Below are 25,739 nucleotides of genomic sequence, written 5' to 3' on the forward strand. Positions count from 1 at the left end.
TATTATAAACCTTTATGGACAAGAGATTTACTTCTTAGTTCCAGCAGTAAGCTACATCTAGGACAAGATCTCGAAGGTTTAATATTCTTCTTCTGATAAAAAAGGTATCGCAAGTGTCCAAAGACAACCGGAAGTATCAACCAAAAGGCACAGATACATACATATTACTACGGCAGTGCACATCAGGAAGCAAACGGTATGGGGAAACAGCGCTCCAATTTAATCGTACAGATAAAGCGAGTACTCCAGAATTAGGTCAAACATTGGCCTCTCATTCATCCAACTATACATTTTGACCCATTTGATTTTGGACGGCAAGTTAATGATTCACAGCTTCAAACCGTAATAATAATAATAACCAGAAGAAAAAGGCGTAGAGCTTTGTTGTAAGATTGCAGTTGTTTTAGTGGGTCGGGTCATCACAGCTACCGTCTTTGGATCTAATGATGAGTGGAATTTAGAAGGCATAAGAAGTTTGAGACTCTACATATCATGCTATCAGCATCCAAAATGTGCAGCGAGTTTATCTCTTCCTCCCCGATCAAGTAGGAAGCTTTGAAATATTAACTTGCTGTTCAGACTTCTCCCTTTGGACAGATTAGTTTGCAATGTTTACCCTAAAGCTCTGGGGTAAACTAATATGATGCGATCTGTCTTGACCTTTATTATATAACTGTGTTCAGTGACACACTAGCACATTACAATGTTTGTTCACAGCAATAGTAACACCTTATTCTTCACCCTGTCCAACCTAAGGATATGTATTATTCACAATATTACAGGTGCTACATTTTGTGTTTTAGAAAACAACTTGAAAAGTCATGGCATTGGAGTATGTCTCTTCAGATTAGATGGATGATCCGCAAAGGAAAATGAAACTGAAGGATTGGGAGGACACAGTAAATAGTGTCTTTTGTACACTGAAAATTATATTATAGTATAATATATAGAATGAGATGTACAAATCAGTAGGCAGCTGAAAGAATCTCAATGGGTATCTTTCTAAAATGTCACAAATGTTAGGAGCAAGGACCTAGTAGCCATGATATTACACAGCTGCTGGGTTCTACTTAAAGCTATTATGTTATAGACCATAGTGCCTCTCACTCTACATAGAAAAACTCCATTACGACCTCTGGAAATGCATTTGTTGAACCCCCTCCTAATGTACACAATATATGCAAGGGGTCCTTCTAAATGACATTATGATCTAGAAGGCCGCAACTATAATATGTCTATAAGAGTCCAGGGTGGGGTACAACACACCCTAACAGCCTTTTATTCAAGGACACAAAAACATAGAACATAACAAAATAGAAAGTGTCCTAGAATATACTATACTAATATTTTTTTTTATTTTTATTTTTTTTATTTTTTTATTTTTTTTTAAACTAGGAACTTTGATGGCACAATCCACGTGCAGTACTTGTGAATCACCATGAGGGGAGCCATTTCACTTTAGATGTTAAAAACAGTTTTAAAGACTGTTGCTGTTAGTGCCATTTTATACTCGCTTGCTTCTGAGATTCATTTCTAAATTGAAGTAGACGGCCTAAACACCAAGCCTTTGGAACATTGGCCTCATTGACTTTTATAACCTAACCCCTGACTATTATAATTGCTTATTTATATTGCGCCAACACTTTATGCAGCGCTTCATACAATACATTCTCAATTCACAGACAAAGACGAATCGATGCATTAGGTAAGCGCAAGCATTCTCTCTAGATTATATATAAATTATAGCGGTTTCATTTGTTAAAAAGCTGGCTGAGAATCACAGGAGAGGCAATTAAGCAGACCAAGTAAACATTCCTCATATTCCAATTCTCTCATTCCCATTATTCATTCGTAGCCCATCTGTCAACTCAGTGCTGCCTTCTTTATTGCACTTGTATAAACGCGTAAATACAGAAACTACACGCACTGGGCGTACCGCTTGGCAAAAAAAGATACATAGTAAGGTTTTCACAACCCAGAGCCAAACAAACCCTTCCTTCCCAAATATTTAACGTGCCTTTCAAACAATACCTGAGGTCTTCTTTTGTTCCTGACCATCGACGTAACCTTGGACGACCTTCAAGTAATCAGTCTACGGCAAGTCTTTGCAAACTTTTATTTGAAGAGGCATGTCTGCCAAAAAATTGGAACACAGATGGAAAAGACTTGCCAGGAAACCCGGCGAGGAGCTAGATAACAGTAGATAGAATCTATTTATTTTATGTTAATTGAAAGAAAGCTATGACCTAGAAGAAAAAAAAAAAAAAGGTAGAGAGGCCAAGGTACATATTGCGCAATGCAGTCATTTAACCAGGCAATCGAAACCAAGAGAGAAACTTCCTTACAGGAACCCGGTGACTTCATGGTAATGTCATTCAACCAAATAAACTCAAAAGGAGTTATTCGTTTAAAAAGGGGTTGTTACTTTATGCAAGTCGCAGGCTACAGCTACATTTTCCCCTTAAATGTGTTAAAATAAATGTTAGCATTAAAATAAAGGGACAGTAAAGCTCAATTTTATTATACAAAATACAACATTTTGACCAATTTTAGAAACAGGAATGCTGTTTCTAAAGCCGTCTTAAAAGTAAAAGTATTTTCAGCAATTTAGATGAAAGTGCCTCTTCTTGAGACATGCAGAAATCAGGAAAAACTCAAACAGTTAAAAAAGTCGCATAAAATATTTTAATGATGTAATATAAGTATTTAACTATTTTCATGTAACAGCTGTACTACTGTCTGCAAAACGGCATTTTATGTGTTTTTGCATGGCTGAAAAATACCATGTAACTGCAATGCCAGGCAGATAACATAAAACGTTCTGTCTACAGCAGAACGTACCTATATACATGAAAGCAAATAAAACATAATTATAAAAGGAAATTCCAATGAAAAGTGCCATTTTAGACAGCGATTACTGCCTCTCAACAGCAACATTAACTTCCCCAAAATAAGGTGGTGTGTAGAATGTATTTTTTAAATTATATCTGTATATGTATATATATATATATATATATATATATATATATATATATTTTTTTTTTAGTTACTCTGAAGTACCCATTTGGGTTATCTATATACATTATATACATATGAAAAAATAAAGGCAACCAAGCCATGAGTCTACTGATGAGTCTGGATTACTGGGTAGGAATTCCTTGAAACTGGATTTAAAGAGGGATGCTAACGTGGATGGTCCATCAAGACCAAGGAGAGGTCACAAAGAAAGTGTATGGATCCATTAAAACATTGCAGTCTGGTTACCCCAAAGACCGCAGAAGTAGTTGGTACTGGCACATCCACGAGCAAGTGGTAAGCTGCTCGTGTGCCAACATTGAATGTTACATCAAGGCTGAACGTATCTCCTGCGGTAAAATGTTTGGTTTTGGAGTTGTTGGTGAAAGTCAAATGGAAAGCAGTTTTAATCATCAATGAGCCATCCAGGAACCACAAGTCATGCTGCAAACCTGCGGAATTTCAGAGAGGATGTGAGAAAAATAGATCCGAGAGTCATCTAAACGGAGCCGGTAGCTGAAGGCAAATGATTTTATTTTTACGTCAGACTACCAACAGCTATATGTTTAACTCTAAAGGCTGGAAAAGCAGCAGGATGGCATTCTATTGTCTTGGGGAAAAGCGCGTGCATTGAGAACCGGGACTGCCGAGCTTCAGTTCTCATTCAAGCGTTTATTACAAAGAAATCCACGCACTGCTCCAGGCACACAGTTATCTGCAATGCCTATTTATACAGCAACAGGCACGCCGCCCCGCGTGAATACACAACACGTGTAATCCCCCTTCGAGGAGGAGAAGAAGCCCCCGATCTCCCTGCGATGAACACGACAGGAAAGAACACTCCTCGCATCTACCAAAAGGTCAGGATTGCACATTTTCACTTATATAACCATCTCCTTGTGCTCATTACACAATATCAGAATGTATTACGCCAACAGCAACATTTAAAAGGGGACACACCAGCCATCACACGCACTTTAACACGTATATGGCGGCTGAGTGGGCCCTATTAAAGGTGAAGTTCCATGGAAGAACATAGCAGTATACAGTAATGAAGACTAAATTCTGGCTGTATCTGGTTTTGTTCCAATCTTCTTTCTTGGTCTACAGACCTGGAGGATGCTGCTGTTGTCATGTGACTTTCCTGGTCTCACACAACACACCGAGTTAATTCTTTATGGCAATGCAAATTAAGTCCATGGAGTTTCATTTGTCAGAGTATCGGTATGTTCTATTGTTTAGCACAGACACGATGAGGAGTTCCGGGAGTTTGTCTAGTAGAGATGGCTCAGATACCAGAGAGAGAAATTAGGACATATTATGCAAAAACTACAATTTTTAAAAAAATGAAATGAGTTAAATTGCATGCGCGCCCCATTGGTGGATGGAGTCATTTAGTGTTCAGGGGAGAGATGGGTTGTCTAATGAGACCCCCCCCCCATGCACAGCGGTAGTAGGCAATCGGTGGACCAAAATGTCAGACCATGGTAACTGCCTCACTGCAGCTTCTCCGAAAGAGATCGTTTCCAGGCTGAGCTATTCTTTGTAGAATGTCATCATGGGACACAGAAGAGTCGCTTTAATGCTCAAAGAGGATATGGTGTATAAAAGGTATATACAATGAATGACAACGAATTCTATGGTCTTTCATGGAACAAAAAATACAAGTATTTACTATAATCAGCGTGACTTATGGTTTTATCAAATGCCTTGATCAGTAGCCAGAAACGCAACAAAGTCGCTGTGAAAACCAAGGACACCTCATCATAGTAGCTCAGTTCAGAATAGTGGGAATACGCAGAGAACTTATGCTCCAAGAGGTCCCCCTCTGTGTATTTTCTACGTTATTTCTGGAGCAGCACTCAGTCAGTCAGTGGTGTGTTCTGGAACAGACGGAATTGGCTTAGGGCAGCAGCCCCGCAAACCAGAAGTCCTCCATGCGCATTACAAGAAAGATCTCTGTCCCTAAAGGCCCATATACACTATGGACACAATAATCATTTAGCTTTCAAGCTCTGGCAGCCAATGATCCTTAAATGTTTTAAAACTTTTTCTCTGTGCAGAGCCACAGAATCTGCCGTCGCTGGATAAACAAAATAAGTAAAAATTGACTGATCCTTGGTAAGAGAAATAAAGTAAAGATCAAACTGGTTTGTGAGTGCTATAGTCTGGCAGTGAAATAAACTATAAGACTCAGGAACCCAATAATTGTACATTAGATTTATAAGAAGGCATCAGTCCACAAAGGAAAAATAGAGTTTTGCTATGAAAAAAAGTTTCAAACACAATGAAAAACTCAAAATCTAAGCTCATAAAAACAGCTTTCCTCTTAGTCAGCTCACCTTTTATTTCAGGTAGGAGACAATGAATTCTGTAGCTATAAGCCAGATCCTCCACCTATTGTACTTGAATAAAAGAATTAACGATACAAACGTAATTGTGAAATTTGCATTGACGCATTATGTATTCATCATTTAACAGTAGATTTTCACTGATATCGTGCCAAAATCACCATTACTGCAGTAAATATGCTTGTTACGTCTAAATAGTTAAAAAAAAAGAAACACAACACCTCGACACTTTGTAGAACAGCCCCTGATACACAAGAAGACAACCCGACGCTGTCCTGCTCCACGGAAGCAATCTTTTGCCAGACTAACAATTAAAACAAAGTAAAGTTGCGCAATAAGCCGACATTCTAGTTATGCCACATCGTGCCACACATCTCCGCTCCCGAAAAAAAATTCCAGCGTTCGTTAACAGTTTCCCTTTAAGGTGAGTCAAACGGCGATTAAACCGAGGCCAGGATGACTCAATATGTTAAAGTGTCGAGGCTATTTAAAAAAAAAAAAAAAAAAAAAAAAAAAAATGCATGAAAGGATTTTTGGAATGACGCATTATATACGATAAGCCTCCCATGGCTGTACTATTGCATTAGGAGAGCAGCTGGTCGGTTTATTATCCAGCTTAATGCCATCCGCTGTACAATAAAGGATAACAAAAAATATGTCCCAAATATTTTTTTTAAGCGGTCATATGGTTTTCTAAGCAATATGGCATAATTGTCTATAGTGGCGGTCAGTTAAATGCTCTCAATCCCATTTCGTATTCGACATTGTAACCTCTACGGATGGCTGCTTTTGTACTCTAGTACAGCCCCAAAAAACGGATTATAAATATCTTTAGATAGATATATATTATATATTGAACACACGTAAAAGCATGTGTTTATATTTTGCCAGCCATGTTGGCGGGAGCAGTCCTGATAACCAAAGAAATGACATCTAATAGTTTAATAAAATTGATTAAAGTTAGATGATCGCGCTAGAGGACTGCATTGGGAGGCGGGTCCCGCCAAAAACCTTGCGGGCTGTCTTGCTGGGGTTGCGGGCGGTCAGGCACTGTACCTGCAGTCCCAGGTAATCCCGCACAGCTGCCTTCTCACTGCTCCCTTACAGTGTCTCCTGTCTTGCTCTGCCCAGGAACAAAACAGAGTCACGTGATGTGACGTCACTTCCTGTGACTCCGCCTTGTTCCTGGGCGGAGTAAGAAAAGAGATACTATGAGGGAGCAGCGAGAAGGCAGCCTTGCGGGACTGCGCGGGAAATCTGCAGTTCAGGTTAGGAGGTGGGCGTGATTGGCCACAAATGTGGCGGGAGCGGGTGGGATTGGCCACAAATGTGGCGGGAGTGGAACACCCACATTGCGGGAGCGAGCAAAAAATCAGCGGGAGCGGGATTAAGAAAGCCGTCCCGCGCAGGGCTCTAGATTGCGCTATCCATTTATTCATGCATATAGGTGCTTTGACACCTTAGCCCTATGAGGGGGAGGGGTGTTACAGGTTACCTAGGATTCTATAAAGTTATATCAGGGATCTATCAGCATCTGCCCCTCTAAAGCTTCTCCAGCCATGACATTTACAAGATGTAATTCCAGGTATGGTTATTAGGAATAATGCATCGGGTAGGAGCGCACACAAGGTTTTCGCCCATGGATGTAGAAAAGAGCAATTATATTTGACTCTACTTTATAAGACACTCCAGGCCGTTCCATCAACAGACACCGAAGATCTCATTTTTGTTACAATATAAAAGTCAGTTAATGGCAGCAAGTAAACATCCAGATCACATGGACTGCGCTAACCTGAATTAATCTCTCCTGTCTGGACACGCAATGAAACCAACTCAAAAACATGCTGATCAGCAGCACTGAATGCACTTTGTGCCAAATACGAACGCTGGATGTCTTTTTGCTGCGCGGCTAAATTATAATAAAAACAAATCGTTACAGAAATCAAATAATCACAGCCATGGAAGTGGGTTTAGAAAAGTAGTAAACAATGCAAGCAGAAAAATAAGGGTAGGAATAAGACTCGGGCCGCGCTCGATCACAGACAGCTTTGTTCTTTTACAGAAACGTATTGGTGGCAGATAAACATTCATCCCTTCTAGTCCATTATTCCTACTGGACAGGCTTATGTCAACCCCATGCATATTTAAAATCCCTCATCTCTACCATTTCTGCTCAGAGGCTGTCTACTTATTCACCACTCCCTCAGCTACGTAACACTTCCTTTCATTACATCACGTTCCTTTCTCTCACCTCCGAGATAAAAATCCACTTCATTCCTATAACTATTTTGGTACTTCATAACTGAAAACTTTTTCAATAGTATTTTGACACGCATGAATAAAATACTGTATTTGCTCGATTATAAGACGGGGTTTTTTTCAGAGCAAATGCTCTGAAAAATACCCCTCGTCTTCTAATCGGGGTCGTCTTCTAATCAGACCTCAAATAGAGGTCTGATTAGGAGACTAAGATCCAGATCCCCCGCACCGCTGCAGGGGACCTGGATCCTCCTGTCTCACCCCCCCCTCATTCACACACTTACCGGTGCTTCCTGCTGTGTTGCCGGGGCAGCGGGTTGACGTCTACGCGATTCGCGTAGACAACGTCCGCTGCAGCCGGAAGGAGGTGTGGCTAGCAGCGGGGGTTGTCTGCGTCCGTCGCATAGACCTTCCCCGACTGTCAGAGATCAGAGTTCCCCGCACCGGTGCGTGGAACTCTGATCTCTGACAGCCGGGGAAAGTATACGCGACGGACGCATACAAACCCCCGCTGCTAGCCACACCTCCTTCCGGCTGCAGCAGAAGGCGACATCAACCCGCTGCCCCGGCTGGAAGCACCGGTAAGAGAGGGGGGAGAGAGGGGTGAGAGTGGGGGGAGGGGGGGTGAGAGTGAGAGTGTGTGTGTGTGTGTGTTAGTTAAATGGGGGTATAGGGTGTGTGTGTTAAATGGGGGCATAGGGCATTTCTGGAGTGGCGTTAAGGGGCATTTAATAGAGCACTCTGCCTCCTGAAATGCCTTATACCTCCCTATATGCCACTCTGCCCCATAATATGCATTTTAACCACCTAAATGCCAGAATGGGATTTAGGGGTATAAGGCATTTCTGGAGGCAGAGTGGCACATAGGGGGTCAAAAGGCATACCATGGGGCACAGTGGCATATAGAGGGTTAAAAAGGCATATCATGGGCCACAGTGCCATATTGGAGTGGCAAGCCTGGGGGCAGATGTGCGTAACTGGGGGACAGGTTGGAAAATACAAGAAATAAAAACAAAAAAAATATTTTTCTCAATCATAGCTTTTATTAAAAAGAGAGAATTCTTACCTGGGAATTCCTTTTCCTTGTCCATTTCCAGGTGGCACATGAGAAGAGAAGGCTCCGCCTACCAGGTAGGGCAGGAAATACTATAAAAAAAAGGAGACCTCCCCCTTCCTCCCCAGTGTGGTTAAAAAGAAAGACTCAGGCAAATAATAGACAAGCAAAAGTAAATTTAATGGGTGGGAGTAAAAGTGTGCCACCTGGAAATGGACAAGGAAAAGGAATTCCCAGGTAAGAATTCTCTCTTTCCCTTGCCATTCCAGGTGGCACATGAGAAGATTTAGCAAGATAGGGAGGGAAGGATTCCAGTCTGCAGGACACGACGACCAAATTGAGACTCGTCAGAGAGATGAAGGTTCAGCCTGTAGTGCCTTACGAACGTATGAATCGACCTCCAGGTCGCTGCCTTGCAAATGAGAGACGGATTCACCCCGGAGAGTTCAGCCCAGGATGTCGAGACGGATCTGGTCGAGTGTGCCTTCAGGCCGGAGGGAGGCACTCTTCCCGCGGAGATGAAACATAAGGTGATTGCGTCCTTAAGCCAGCGGCTTATGGAAGCCCTGGACACTACTCTGCCCCTGCGGGTCCCCGCAAAGGACAGGAATAGTGCGTTGGATTTCTTCCAGGCGGATGTACGCGAGAGATAAGACAGGATACATCTCCGCAGGTCTAGCGAGTGGAGTTCCAACTCCATGGGATTCTTGGGATCCGGACATAACGTAGGTAAGACGATCTCCTGATCAGAAAGGAAAGGTGAGACAACTTTAGGGAGAAACTCCGGTGGTAAACGGAGGATAACGCAGTCCGGCAGAATCTTGAGAAAAGGTTCCACTCTGGAGAGAGCCTGGAGCTCACTCACCCTCCTAGCAGAAGCGAGTGCTACTAGAAGGACAACCTTGTAGGTGAGCAGCTTTAGAGAGGTATCCTCTAGAGGCTCAAGGAGATGTGGTGAGTTGGTGCAACACGAGGTTAAGGTCCCAAGGTGGAACCGACGGACGGAGCCTAGGGCGAAGTCTGCACATCCCCTTAGAAAATCTGGAGATCCAGGGATGGGAAGCCAGATTGGAGTCCAAGCAGTTGCTGAGAGCTGAGATCTGAGATCTGGACCTTGATAGTAGCAGGTTGTAACCCGTTATCAAAGCCGTCTTGTAAAAAGCGTAGCACCTCATGGATGGATGGAGAGGATACTTCGTGCCCATAGCACCAGGTGATGAACGTTTCCCAAACCTTCTGGTATTTAGCAGCCATAGTTTTCTTGCGGCTGGAGAGAATCGTTTCCACTACCGATGAAGGTAATCCCCTTGAGGTCAGGATCTCCCTTCAGAAGCCATGCTGAGAGGTTGAGCCGGGAGGGATCTGGGTGGAGAACAGGGCCTTGAACGAGAATATCCCTCACCTGAGGAAGAAGCATGTGCTCGTCTACGGCCAGGTTGATAAGGTCCGAAAACCAGATTCTTCGAGGCCAGAAAGGAACAACCAGGATGACACTGAGGGTTTTCTCGAATCTTCCGGAGCACTCTGGAAATAAGGGAAAGCCGAGGAAAAACATACGCGAGATTGAAATCCCAGGTCTGCGAGAGTGCTTCCAGGGCTCGGGGACGGCCAACTGGAGAGAGAGAAAAAAACTCCTGTACCTGTTCGGTTAGGTGCGTGGCCATCAGGTCTATCTGAGGAGTACCCCATTTCTCCGTGATGAAAGCGAAGACCCTTTTGTGTAAGGACCATTCTCCCGGAAGTACCGAGTTCCTGCTGAGGTAATCCGCCTCCTGATTCAGTGAACCCTTGAGATGAACCGCGGAGAGAATGCAGAGACTGAACTCCGCCCATCGGCAGATCTGAGCGGTCAGGGTCTGCAGGCGCCTGCTTCTGGTGCCATCTTGTTTGGACAAATAGGCTACAACGGTGACGTTGTCTGAAAGGATCCTGATGGACCTGTGTCGCAGGATTGTAGACCAGAACCTTAGAGCCCTCCAGACCGCTAACAGAAATTTGATGTGCAGGTCTGATTCCCGAGGAGACCAAGTTCCCTGGGTAATATTGCTTCCCATAACAGCACCCCAGCCTCTCAAACTGGCGTCGGTGGAAATTACCACCCAGACTCTCGTCTGCCAAGAGAGCCCCTGTGAGAGATTCTGGCTGTCAGCCACCATCGGAGTGACTCCCGAACGAAGGGGGAAAGTTGGACGTTCTTGCGAAAGGACATCCTGGAGCGATCCCAGTGATCCAGCAGGAACTGTTGAGGAGGTCTTGCATGAGCAAGTGCCCAGGGAACCGCTGAGATGGAGGAGGTCATTAGGCCGAGCCAAGACATGATGGCTCTAATGGACACTGACTTGTTCGTTAGAACCGCTTGTGTGAATTCCCTCAATCTTGGGATCTTGTCCCGAGGGAGAAACGTCCTCTGTACGTGTGAATCGAGGATCATTCCCAGAAAGGTACGACGTCTGTTTGGAAGTAACTGTGACTTGAGTCTGTGTACTAGCCATCCTAGGTCGTGGAGGGTCCTGAGAAAAAAACTCCAGATGGGACTGGAGCAAAGTTGCTGAGACCGCTACGAGGAGCCAATCGTCCAGATATGAGACCACCTTTATGCCTTTTTGCCTCAGGAAGGCCACGACCACCGACATGAGCTTCGTGAAGATCCGAGGTGCTGAAGCAATTCCAAACGGAAGAGCCCGAAACTGAAAATGTCGAATCGCTTGAGGTAATGGAACCGCCAGACGGAGGAATCTTGGTGGTCTCGTCTGATGGGAACATGTAAATAGGCATCCCGCAGATCTATGGTGACCATGAAGTCCCCTGAAGAAATGATCTCTGTGGCGGACTTCAGGGATTCCATCCGGAACCTGGTGTATCTGATACAGGTGTTCACCACCTGTAGGTTGATTATTAGCCTGAATTTCCCAGATGGCTTTGGACAAAGACTTGGGAGTAGGTTCCCTCTCCTATCTCTTGATGAGGAACCGGGACCAGAGCTCTTTCGAGAATTAAGTTGTTGAGCGTGGCGAAGAAACCCGATCTTTCCAAGGATCTGCAGGGGGCATGGACAGCAGGAATTTCCGGGCAGGTAGGTGAGTAAGCTCCAGAGCATAGCCTTGTTCTATGATACGAAGGACCCAGGGGTCTGAGGTGATCTCTCCCCAGGCATGAATGAAACCGGTCAACCTGCCCTCTACCTGAAGCCTGCTGGCATCAGAACCTTCCTGCTTTACTGTCCCTGCCTACCCCGAAAGGACTGGTAGTCCTGATTGGAGGTTCAGGGCCTGTAGGACTCTCTCTCTCTTGGAGCTCTGTAAAAACTCGATCTGAAACAAGGTGGTCCTTCCCTCTGAGGTAACCAGTGCTTTTCCCCCGTGGTGGATCCTAGGATCGTGTCGAGATCGCTGCCGAAGAGGTGGCTCCCCTGGAACGGAATGCTGCACAGCTTGTGTTTAGAGGCATTATCAGCAGACAATGACTTAAGCCAGAGTGCTCGCCTAGAAACCGCTGAAAGCGCAGTGGCTTTAGCAGACGTACGGACTGATTCAATGGAGGCATCGGAGATGAAATCAACTGCTAAGCAGGTGCCGGACAGGTTGCTAGCGACCTGCTCAGTCTCTCGAATAGCTGCAAAGTCTTCCACCGCCTGTTGGAGCCAGATTTTAATGGCTCTAGAAGTTGACACCATAGCAATCGCTGGACGAAATTCGCCGCTGCTGCTTCAGAAGACCTTTTGGCAGACCTCAGCCCTCTGGTCCATGGGGTCTTTGAAATGGGCCGCGTCTACCAACGGAATGGCTATTTTTTTTTTTTTTTTTTTTTTTTTTTTTTTGTGGCCTTGGTTACTGCGGTGTCGACTTTCGGTTCGGGGACTTCCCAGGCCTCAGAATTCTAATTATCGAAAGGAAAAAGCTTCTTGGTTCTCAAGGATGTGAAGAATCTCCTGTCAGGAAATTTCCACTGCTCTGTGATAATGGCAGAAAGAGAATCGTGGACTGGAAAGGTCTGCGGTTTCCTAGAGTGACCCTGAAAAGGATCTGGTTTTGCAAATGGTATGTCCTCCTGGAGATTCAGAGTAGAGTTTCCCTGTTTCTGTAGTCATATTCAAAAAGGAGCCAAATAATCTTCCGGGTTATCCGGGAGGTAATTTGGTGGACCCTGCTGGTAAGGTTGTTGCAGGGGTGCCTGAGAGGGGCTTGCCATGGCTCGAAAACAGTCAAAGGTAGACTGAAGTTCCCCCTTCAACCAGGAGGTAAATTCCGTTGCGGAAACTTCTTTAGGCCGAGAGCAGGAGTTGCACGTTTTGACCGAAGGGTCAAGCAGGGTCTTTTTGCAGGATGAACAGGCTTGTGTTTTGACTTTCCCACATATTTCCTATGTGGGGAGGCTTCAGGAGGGATATCCTGATTTTTATCTGACATGACTGAGGAGAAGAAACACAAGCTGTAACTGTAGAAAACAATGGCATAGGCAACGTAAAACTTCTTCCAAGCAAAGAGGGCAACACCTACTTGAAATGGCAGTAGACAATCCTCAGGCACGGGCAGGCACAATAGCAGAGAGGTAGATGCAAAACTACAGCACAGAAACCAACAGCAAGGAAAGATCTTACCCATTCTGGCGTTGTATACAGAGGCATTTAGGTGCCCAGGGCCGGAAACCTCACATCCGGAAATTCCCAGCCAATTGACCTCTCGTGACCCCGGGTCGCTGCACCGGAAGTGAAGCCGATTGGAGATCTGAACGTGTGCCGAGAAAACCGGCACAGCCGGTTAGAGATCTCCTCCTGCCGTGCCACACTCTGAGGATTCCCCGGGACGGAGTGAACCGGAGCCCGGGGATATACATCCCAGTGAGCCCCCTGGGCTGTGGGCAGAGCCGAACGAGGACTGAGCCTCGTGTGCGTTGCCGCGATACACGCGGAGTTGCAGCCTCCGAGGCTGCCGCACGAACCCTGGATCCACACGGGACCGCTGCCGGGTATCAGAAAAGGACGCCCCCCCGGGGCTCCGAGAAAACAAAAAAAGGAAGGAAAGGTAAGCTTCAGCCTAACCGCTACCTGAGTAGGGCAGGAAACAACACTGGGGAGGAAGGGGGAGGTCTCCTTTTTTTTTATAGTATTTCCTGCCCTACCTGGTAGGCGGAGCCTTCTCTTCTCATGTGCCACCTGGAATGGCAAGGGAAAAATAGTTTACATGAATTAACATTTACTGGTAAAACTTTTTTCCTTTGGGGTCGTCTTATATTCAGGCTTTTTCTTTTTTTCCTAAGTTAATATTCAGATTTTGGGGGGTCGTCTTATAATCAGGGTCGTCTTATAATCGAGCAAATACGGTATTTAGAGGCGGAATAATGTCGTGTGCTTGTCTGGAGACTGAAGCCGAGAATTTACACTTAAAACTGGAGGCTCTCAGATGAGGTTTCTGAACGTGCACGGATCTGACATTGTGACATCACAGGTGCCCTTCCACATGCCAAACCTTCACCCTCCATTAGTAACTTAAAAAAAAATACATATTTTTATATAAATTTATATTTTATTTCCTTTAAAGCATAAAAACGAATATGTACATGATTTTTTGTGGATTCCAAGCCCCAAGATTCTTGGGCAGAAAGATAAAGAAAACAAGGGGAATGCATTCCAAAGCAGCAGGTGCACCAGAGGGGCAAATCACATATCATTCTTGGCCAAACGTCTATTTCTGCTTCTATGGTATGCTATGGCATTTAACCCAAACAATATTACCCTGACATGCAAAGGGGTAAAAGGCCCAAAGTCCAGTTATTCACTTTTATACCATAAAAGGCATTTGATGTAAAATACTGATAATTGTGCAGTTTAGAGAACTAGATTCCTATTGTGCGGATGACTCATCACTTAGTGTGGTGCCCATTACAGACGGCCCTTCACTTCTAGCTATGTTACGCTAGCTTTAAAATGTGCTTTTTCATTCTTTGAAAATAAATAGATCTTTCCATAAAGGGGGTAGTAGGACATACACACAACCTCAAAAGGAAACTTTTCAGATTAAAAAAATAGATTTTCATTGGATGCAAAAATAGGTTTTTTAAAAAAAACAAACAAATAAACAAAACATTGCAGTGTGTCTAACACAGCTCTAGGTTTCCCAAAGTATTATGTATTGAGGCAGCTGCATATTAGCCATATGTATGTGTTCTAGTTCTGTTACTGGACCCCAATCGGCTAGACAAAATAGAATGGCTCAGTCTTAGCCTCCCACCTGGACCCTCTGACTAAAGAAATTCCAATGAGGAATGGACACCATAGCATAAGGCAGGACTAACCGCAATGGAAACAGATTAGATTAAATCTCCAGTAATCTATGCAAAACGCAGCATGCCATACCCCAAGTGATCAGGCCAGGCAGGTGTATGCCTTCCCAACAAACAACTGATCCAACAAAGTGACGAAGTCACACTGACATGTTTTTGAACACTATTAACATCTCATAGGCCGATCCGCTATAACAATATATCTCAGCTAAAAGAATTCTTCAAGTAGACACCAAATACCCACGTCCAGATTATACATAGCTCTGTGAACACACAGCTTTTAAAGGAGTAGCATGCCTCACTGTGACCACCTGTTTATATATTTACTATGATGTCACAAACATGCGGGCATTCATTTACTAAGAGTCAGTATAACAGACACACAGAATTCACTTACAAACATTAACCGTAGAGACACCCGAGTATACATTCATAACAGGGCACAGCACACACATATGACATCATATGCGTGCGTACGATTCGTGGCCCCTTTACACATTTGTCTTCTTCTTTGCAGACATGTGGACTGATTCTGCAGAAACCCCTCCATATTCTACCCCCCCACGCTTCTTAGCGTACAAGCGTGTTTGGCCAAATACATCTCCCCCTCACTGAAAGGGCATGTCATGGTGACTACCATGAGGTCCGAGGGGATTTAACAAGCCACACGTGTATGCAGAAAGTGTTCCCACATGTCAGACCAGACCACGGAGGGGGCAGTGCACTGGGCATGCGCAGCATTGCCAACGATGCTGCCATCCAGGCTTTGCCGCAGCCTATAAGTTGGAGGTCTGGTATACATTCTTGTTGATGGTGCCGTGTCCCTTAAGTGCTGCTTTTAAAGCAAAATGGAAATAAGAAAGAAAACACTCTACAGTACTCTAAAACATAACTATGTGTCGATTTTTCTGACTGCCTTTTAGCTTTGATCTTAGAAAAACGCTCTCTAACGCGGGGGGTTGGCGAATCTGGTTTGGATCTAGGAGACAGACAAAAAAAAATTATTTCTTCAACGTTTTTATTTTCATGTATTCCCCCCTAGTCTGTAGTTAAAGGGTGTTTATTAAGGCAATATGACAGAAAACACACTTTCTTCGTACAGTTAACCCCTTCACGACAAGAGGTATTTTACACCATAAAGACTCAAGCTTGCATGGTTAACTATTATCCTTACACACTACACCATACAGCAACAGACACACGCTAACACCTTACAGTCACTAACACCTTACAGTAACACCACACCTGTACTAAATATCCAACATACATGTACTGGCCAATTCTATACATATATAAAAATACACACTATGCGCACACATACACATAATGACTACAACAGACATACTGACTCTGGCACTATACATTCGCGCGCGTACACACACACACACACTGACTCCAGCAGTATACATTATAGGGATACACCGAAATGGACATTCTGGACCGAAACCGAAATATTGTTATTGCATTTTTGTCCAATTTTGGTGTGTTAACCATTTTTATTAAAAGTAATACACAAAAATAAAATAAAAAAAGAACCTGGGCATGATAGGAGTGTGATTACAGGCCCCCTATCCCATTCACACACACATATACTCATTCATTTATAGAGATACTCATTCATTCCCTTAGTTACACATACTTGCTCATACACCCTCCCCCACCCCATTACCTGAACTGCAGATCTCACTCGCAGACTACTGCAGGGGCCCTGCTGCTTCCTCTCGAACTTCTATGGGCACGCCCCCAGAGGATGAGAAGGAACGGAACAGAGTCATGTGACATGCATTCACATGAATCTGCTGGGTTCTTGCGTTTCCTGGCCAAGATGCTGCTCGCACACTGTGGGCCAACACGCAGGTAAGCAGCCCGATATATCAGTGCATCCCTAGACTATACATGGATGTCTGTCTTCTGCCATTGTGAATCTGGCACCCTATTTCCTGCAGGGTGCAGTAAGGCACTCCACAGGGTCACGTAATGTCCACGCGTAGGGTGCCAGATTCACAATGCCAGCCCTGGCCAGTAAGCGGTTTCTAGTCGTCATGGCGACCTGGTGAAAGGCTTGAAAACCCTAGGCTATAAACTTATAGATACCATAAGAGCTAAATTCAGGACATTTTGATCAAAGTATAAACTAGATTAGCAGAGTACAGGTTAGCCTACAGTATGTCCTGGTGTCAAAAAAATGTATTTTTGAGAATTTGTATTTGATGAGCAGTCCCCAAAGTACGAGGGACAGCTGAATCAACTGCTCACTCTTCTGTACATTGTATAACGTTATATAAGGTTCTATGTGAAATCACACTTGCAATAGTAATAAAAAACAGTCTAAATATACAACAGAGCTCCAAACGTTATCTCAGATAATTCCAAAGGTCACGGTAAAACTTTACGACAAAGCATGGCCTTCCCTCCAAGCCATGCTGTGGGAGGGAATACCATCGGCTGCTATTTTCAGGCGACTGTTGAGGTTTCAGAGCCCTTTCATACAATCCGTATTACAATCTGCCCACTTCATGGCAACTGTAACTAAACGGTTAAACGGTCCGTCTCAGTTGCTTGGATCGCCGGCAGCCAGAAAGCTCAATTGCAGAAAGATAACAGGTAAGCCCTTGAAATTTTAGCAATGGGCTCGAGGAGTCCCGACTATCCCTTTAAAGCAGCTGAAATTGGCACAGATTACAGGGTGTGGGAAGCAACAAACTGAAAAGGCAAAAGCACAAAACGGATTAATAGTTTACGTGCAGAGAGAAGATAAGGTGGATTTAGGAAATATTAGAAATGTCAACAAACCAAGAGAACATTAATGTGACTACAGGAGAAGTCATTTGGAATCGTGGAGCCATTCAAGAATGATATCTGTATGTGCAAATAAACAGGTGCAACACAATACTGGGGGCCCCATGTAAGCTCTGCTTAGGGCCCCTTTTTCATCTGTGTATGCATGTGTAACCGGCTTTGCCTCAGATCTAATCAGCGTGCATGTTTGAATCAGCACTCCTTTAAGTCCATCAAGGTCAACCCTTCTACTTATCCTTCCTGCTTTTGATCCAAAAGAAGGCCAAAAAAAAAATAAAAAAAGTAAGCTAAGACTAAATATTAACGTTTATTCTATCATTTATAGTGCTGTATGTTCTGCTTTTCTAAAATAATATTCAGAAGCTTTTTGACGTAGACAGAAGTTGACAGTTTTTACTAAATTGATCCAGATATGAACACAAACACTTTTTTATGTAAGTTATCTGCAGCAAACACTGTTTGCACCAAGCAGCCCCGGGGCCGCTCTCAGCAGTGTGCCCGTTTGTTAGTATATATGATGTCACAAATTATGAGGCAATAAGACTGTGTAGTTTAAGTACACAATACTTCCATAATGTCCTTCTTTAGCATTTATTTTTGTAAATATAAATCTAAAACTATTTTACAAAACAGGACAGTAAAGATTGTCCAGTGTCAGCAGAGCTGGTTAACAAAAAAATAATCCTCAAACTGTAAACACAGAAAAAAAATATCCATAATAGCCCAAAAGAAAATGTTTTTTAGTGGATACCTTTTACTCTGTCAACATAGTGATGTTAAAAAGGCCCCCCTGAGCCAGAATATTCAGTTTAATGCATAGGACAGCTGCATGGTCCCCTTCACATTTTTCATAGGGTCCAAGAGATGTCTGGCTGGCAGTAGTTTTTGGGACCCATGTAAGTGCACACAGCAAAGTAATTCCAACAGGACCCCTTTCCTGACTTGAAGCAGCCAATCACTGGCAAGAATCATTGGACCACAGAGCACGACGTCTCATTCAAACAAGGGCTAATATTTTTAGTTTTTGAAGAATGCAAATTAAAGTGCTGACCGGGTACTGAAATACGTATTCTTCCTTAGTGGTGCCATCAGGGACAGTAGACTGTTCTAAACTTCATGAGGATATTCACAGTGATATCCCCAATTTTCTTCTAGTGTAACAATCCAGGATCAGTTGTAGTATCATCTAAGTGAAAATGTATGTATGTATATATATATACACATACACACACACACATATATATCAATTATACACACAGTACTTTGCAAACATTTAAGCAAGTGTGAAAAATGCTGTAGAGCGAGAACGCTTTCAAAAACAGACATGTTCAATTTTATAATTTAACAAAATGAAAACTGAGTGAACTGAATCAATATTTGGTGTGGACAACCTTTGTCTTCAAAACAGCATCTATATATATATATTTTTTTTTATTTTTTTTTTATGTACACAGTTTAAGGAACTCAGCAGGTAGGTAAATCCAAACATTTTGGAGAACTAACTACAGTTGTTCTGTGGATTAAGCAGCCTCAATTGCTTATCTCCCCACATAATCCCAGACAGACCCAATAACGTTGAGATTAGTGATCTGTGGCGGCCATTCCAAGGACTTCCAGGGTCTCCTTGTTCATCTTTACGCTGGAGATAGTTCTAACTGAATTTGGCTGTAAGTTTGGGGACATTGTCATGCTGCAGAATACACTTGGGGCCAATCAGATGCCTCCCTGATGGTATTGCATGATGGATAAATATCTGCCTGTATTTGTCAGCATTCAGAATTTTGACCAAATCCCCAATTGCATTTGCAGGAATGCAGCTCCAAACTTGCAAGGAACCTCCACATTGCTTCGCTGTTCCCACCACTCATTCCCCTCTCCAGTCCGTTGGCGAACAAATTGCCTTCTGTTATAACCAATTTTTTTAAATTTTGACTTGTCAGTCTAGAGCACCTGCTGCCATTTTTCGGCACCCCAGTTCCTCTATTTTCATGAATACTCGAGACGCTAGGTATGGCCGCAAGCCTTCCATGAAGACCACTGCTGACCAGACTTCTCCAGACAGTAGATAGGTGTACCAGGATCCCACTGTTTTCCATCAATGTGAGCTAACAGCACTACTGCAGATCTTCCGATTGCAAAGGGATGTAAGCATGATGCGTCTTCATCTGCTGTACTGATTGTTTTCGGCCAAACACTTCATCCACGGTCCTCTACATTGCCCGAATCTTCGATGGAGCTTGGGCAGAACATCTGAAACTCTTGCCTACCTTAAGATTTCTGCTTGGGAGAAACCTCGCTGATGCAGTATAACTACCTTGTGTTTTGTTGCTGTGCTCAGTCTTGCCATGGTGTAGGACTTTTTCCAACTATCATCGCAACCTCACCTTGTTATTGAGTTTGGCTGTTCCTATCCTACACAGCTCTTTCTGTTTCAGTTAATGATTGATTGCGTTCCAAGCTACATATTAAAATTGATGATCATTAGCACCCGTTAGGAAAAATTGTTTGTTCATACACGTAACTACATGCCTACAAAATCTCTCACTTCGTGCAAGTGTACCTTGATGCTGTTTTGCAGGCAAAGGGTGGTCACATCAAATATTGATTTGACTTTTCTTTTGTTAACTCACTTTGTATTTTGTTAAATGACAAAAAATTTTTTACTTTACAGTATTTTTTCACACCTGCCTAAAACAGATTCCACTCTTCTAAGAGACGCTAAAATTACCTAAATTTCTATCTGTATGGAAATAACGGTAGGTTGACACTTCCACTGGTCCAATTCCAATGAGCCCCCATATAATATCTGCCGATGCGATAAATCCCTTTAAGTATTTAAGTGTCTCTAACAAAGTAACAGGGGGAAATTTATTTCAAACTAGAGAGTGAGAGTTTTAGATGTGAGGTATAGAAGTTTCACTAAGAAGGTGGTGAAGTGGTAGAGGTTAATAAAGTAAGGAAATCGCATAAAGCTATCACAAATCTAAGACAAGACCAAGGACTGATTAAAACCCCCAGTCTTACTACAGGAAAAATGGACAGACTAGACGAGTTCAATGGTTCTTATCTGCCATCGAATTATATGATTCTATGTTTACAGCCTGTGACAGTTCCGATTGCTAGGTGCATAACCAGGTCACCTAAAGAACCGGCCAAGTTCCGGTTATATTCGTGGTCATCAGTCAGATTCATCCGGAATCCTTTATCTGAAAACACGTTAGAAGTCGAACAAAATCTCAAAGTGTTTATATGACTTAATAAAGTGGAGCCAGAATTCTAACCATATCTTTGCCCAGCCAGGGCTGACCGGATGATCAAGGCTTTTGATACGGACATGCTGGTGACATCAGCTACATTTTATTTTATATTTCTCAACTAATTGATACGTTTTACTGGGCCAACATATAAAAACCATGTTCAAGAGACACTCGAGCCATCAGTTAAAATGCTTACGATAGCTACATGGTCCCTTTAAATGTACACGTATTTCTTAACTTTTTCCCCATGCATGGCCAGAACAGACCAGATTGAAAATAGTAATATCCCCAATAAGTGGGTCTTATTATTGCCCAGCTTGATACATAACAATTGCTGGGTCTACAAGATATTAATTCGACAATTCATGCCGAAATCATATCCCCAACCCCCCCCCCCATTTACATGTTAAACACACAGGGACAAAATCATATTAGACCGAAACCAGGATGATCGCATGCCGTTGCTTTGGGCAACCTTTAGTAAACAAATAATAAACTTTCACAATATCATAATTTTAGGGGATTTTATTTATTTATTTTTTTTTACGTAAAGCTGTATTTTCATTTCCAAAATATCATACGTAAAAGCTGCCTGTTTGAAACGCTAAAGCTAAACCCAACTAGTATTAAGTTTGTGTTTACTATTAAAATATCAAAAAGGCATTTAAATAATTCAGATTTTATGAGAATTTATCAGTCGCTCCGGAAGGCAGAGGCAGGCCGGTTAATGACATTATTCATCTCCCAGTTGATCAAATTCATTAAAAAAAATTAATAAAGATTGTGACAGGGCGCTGCTAATTGACAATAAATAAGCAACTCGACAAAAGGCACATTGTTCCAAACCCAACATGGGCAGCTGGGACGACGCGTGACAACGTACAGGTAAAAAGCTTTATAGAATGCACTATATTCATACCGATTACACCCCGATCAAACCGCCTGCGGGCTTCCGTACTCCTGACTACACCGTACCTACCTTTGAAGTACATCATAAATAAAAATACATATACACACGATGCAGGGCCCTCGCCACCTATTGTTTCTGTACTCCCCAGTTGTTACATGGTGCGCTACTTATTAAGTCCCATTGTACGGCGCTGCGGAATATGATGGAGCTATATAAACCAATAAATATTGAAATTATAACAATTTCAGTCAAAAACCGATGCTTTCCACAGCACTGTGCTGAATACACCCCCATCCAGCAGCACTGAACATGTATAAAGACAATGCCCCCTCCTCACCCCTTACCTGAGACAGATGCCTGGGATTGGGGCATCCAAAGAGAGCAGAGCTGGAGCTGAAACTGATGGCACCTCTGCGGCTCAGAACATGCTTGGGTACCGGCCTGTCCAAGGGCAGCACCGGCAGCTGGTAACATACTTCCATTGAACACTGCCTCAGGGGGGCAACCCACCGATAACCGCAAAGAGGAGACGGCCAGGAGGCAAAAGATCTGCTAAGCGTGGCCGCACTAACGCGCACCTGTGCATCAATAAAGGACGGGCGTTTAAAGGGTTAAAAACAAAAAAGCGGCAATCAGGATGTAATCCAGAGACAAGTGGTATTCCCGTCCAATAAAGGAAGCATTTCTAGCGCATCATCCGCCGATTGTGTGTCTGATTTCTTTTTCCTGGCCGAGAAAACCCTATAGATGAGTATATACAGAGACATGCACTCAGGTGAGGGTGCCAGGCGCCCCGCATTGAGCGGGACAGTCCTGCGATCTCCCCATAAACCCTGCGTCCCGCGCGGCGGGCATACGATCCCGCAGCACGGACGGGTCCTTTTTTTTTTTCCTTTCTTTTTTTTTTTTCTTTCACCTGCTGCCCATGCGCACAGGGCTTCGCAGACGCCAATGAAGTGACGTAATGACGTGACCCCGCCCACAAACCAGACTCCGACAGAGGAGAATAATGGCCGCGCAGCGCTTTCAATGAGCTAGAGCAGGAGAGAAGAGTGACGGCTCACAGCGCACAATGTGTTTATATGCGCGAGCAGCTGCTCATATCTACGGCCGCACGCATCTACTGCTGGAGGTGGGGCGCTTTCACCCTAAGTGACACGAGCAGAAGCCGCCTACCGGCTTTCTAATGGGCGATTGTGATTGGTGAATGCAGCTGCTTCTAGCTGTAAGCTTTATAGGGATTGGTCCACTGCATGCGCGAGGCGATCCTCTTGCAGGTTTCGACGCAAACAGGGGTATTCCAGCTCCCTGGGCTTTACCTTATGCTGACCTGTCTCATAGTAGGCGATTGTCCTGCCCTTAAGACATGAGTCACGTGCTTTGCACTGCACGTGCTCACCTCAACTCTTTCAAGTCATGTTTGTAGGATATGCTGAACAGATATACTATTTTTTTTACTTAAATGATAGTTCTCTGACATCATCGCCAGCAGTCACAAATGCATGGAATTTGAGTACATTTTCAAGAGGTGCCCTTTAACAGAAGACACATATTTTCACCTCTGACAGGAGATCTGATGGTGACATCTTAAAGTGCTTTTAGTTAAGTTGTAAATTTTAGCAAGAAATAATCATCAAAATAAATTCCCTTAAGGATTTAACCAGTTAACGCAACATTCCATTCCCTATTTTATTTTTTTGTAAATTCAGCTGACGTATGTGCAAGTGGCTGCTGCTCATCACGCCGTTCACACACGTGTGAGCTGAGATCACGCGCACCACTGAACGCAATGGGAGTTAAACTCACATCTGCAAGGAGCTGCCGTTCAACTCACAAGAATGTAACATGAAATCCCATTGATTTCAATGTACTTCCATCCAATTTCAGAGTGTTAATTTAAGGCCACTACCAATACACCCCTAGTGCTTCTGCTACAATACATAAGTAGACTTGGCCCGATGATTAAGATAAAAAATATATAAGGTTACATAAACCACAGCGAACCACAGATATCGCCTCTTCAGACTGAAACTATGTGAAGGAGACTTATCATGTGTGCTTAACTTCTCAAGAATTCAAAGTATATTCATTCTTAAACATTGTAGCACTGATCATTCTTTTACACTGCTACAGAGGATGAGCAAAAGGAGCCTAGGGAGATGGGGTGCCATCTACACAGCTGAGGGGAGCCTAGAAATGAATGTGGCTGCGAGCTGTATAAAGGAAAATGTAATTGATGGTGTGTTTTCCGGAGGCACACCAGCATTACCGATACATTAATGCTGATTGTTACAGGTCAAGGTGGGAAGGACAACACTGCTGGGTTCACAAAGTATGCGTACATGCAGGGGTGTACCTAGAGTATTTGGCACCCAGGGCGGATCCTGCATGTGGCACCCCCCACACACACAAAAATAATGCAAGAATATTTATTTCACAAATTTGTAAACTACGTCAACTGGAAAAAAACTAGAAAAATGAAACAATAATTATTAACTTAGAAATAACAATAAAGTAACATCTCTGGGGCCGCGCAGGCGTCTATGGGCCGCACACTGTGTGAGGAAACTCTTTTCCCTCACACAGTGCGCGGGGGCGTCACAGCAGTGAGCTGCAGGCCCGCGTTAGGTGGCCGTCGTGGCACGCCATTGGTGAGTGGCACCCGGGGCAGACCGCAACCCTCGCCCCCCTTTTGGTACTCTACTGTGTATATGACACTGCTTGCTCACATACAGGAATTTTGGTCATGCTTGGCCCCCCAACATTTCAGGTGTCCTAATCGGTGCACCTCTATCGGGGTGTGCGGCCAGAGGTGGGGAGGGTAAGAGCTGGCGTGAAGTAAGTGGTGCAGGAGGCAAAGCCATTCACCCATCTTACCTAAGGAGCCACCTCTAGTCTGTCCATTTTTCCTGACGTAAGGCGCTTAATCAGTCCTTGGTCTTGTCTTTGATTCAGGATAGCTTTATGTCTCTCCCATGTATGTTTAAATTCCCTCATTGTATTGGCCCCTACCACTACTAATGGGAGGCTGTTCCATTTATCAAACCCCCTCTCAATAAAGTAAAACATCCTTATATTGCATGTAAGCCTCTGACTCTCTAGTTGATTGCCATTCCTAACATTTCTCCTCCTTGTTACTAATAAATAAATATTTTGAAAGCACAAGTAAACTCCTTTCTGTTTTCTGTCTGACAGTTCAAATAGCAGATGTAATTGAAGCCCATATGATGAATCAGTGGAGGTGAAAAAACAAATAAGCACCAAAAATGTCACTGAGAGGTATTACCTATACATTGTATACATTATATGCAACATAACTTCTGCAGCTAAATCTTTTTAAGGCTCACAAGTTGTGTGTCAATAAATTTAAACATAATAAAGAGAGATTTAAAAAACATAACGTATTTTGTTTATTTACAAGTGTTTAGCAAACTTTTATTTATTTCAGAGAATCCTAAGAGTCGCAATAGTGTCTGTGTATAAATGAGAAAAAATGTGTTTCTAAACTAAGGCATGAAAATAAACACATTCTTCTCACAAATGCTATACTTTGAAACACCTTGGGAAAGTGTCCCTCTGAGATTAGAGTTTTTTGAGGTATGATCAGTGACCTGACCTAGGCAGGTCCAGGGGACATGCAGTCCCCTACTACAAAAAAAACCCCAAAAACACAGATCTCCCTCTTGGGTGATCAAGCCCCCCTGTGTCCCCGTGCACAATGGGCTGGTTACAAGGAAGAAGACTGACACTAAATGGTAAGGGCGATTTAGGGTGTATTTGGATAAAAGGATAGACATGTAGGTGGGGTGCAGAGA

The 25,739-nt window shown here is 43.4% G+C and overlaps 1 protein-coding gene and 1 long non-coding RNA gene across 2 annotated transcripts in view; both read right to left on the bottom strand.

Annotated features, from left to right (window-relative positions):
* PDE7A (phosphodiesterase 7A) overlaps positions 1-23,105 on the bottom strand; it is a 41,565-nt gene extending 18,460 nt beyond the window's left edge. The window contains exon 1 of the mRNA XM_053468370.1: positions 22,269-23,105. Within this exon, the coding sequence (XP_053324345.1) occupies positions 22,269-22,406 (138 nt within the window). The 5' untranslated portion in view covers positions 22,407-23,105. The remainder of the gene's footprint in view (positions 1-22,268) is intronic.
* LOC128498086 (uncharacterized) lies at positions 20,181-20,554 on the bottom strand. Its single transcript, XR_008354386.1, has 2 exons — positions 20,513-20,554; positions 20,181-20,465 (listed from the first exon to the last, which is right to left on the bottom strand). It is a non-coding gene; the product is annotated as an uncharacterized LOC128498086 (long non-coding RNA).
* Positions 23,106-25,739: the final 2,634 nt, after the last annotated feature.

Source organism: Spea bombifrons, chromosome 5, assembly GCF_027358695.1.
Source record: "Spea bombifrons isolate aSpeBom1 chromosome 5, aSpeBom1.2.pri, whole genome shotgun sequence".
Lineage (NCBI taxonomy): Eukaryota > Metazoa > Chordata > Amphibia > Anura > Pelobatidae > Spea > Spea bombifrons.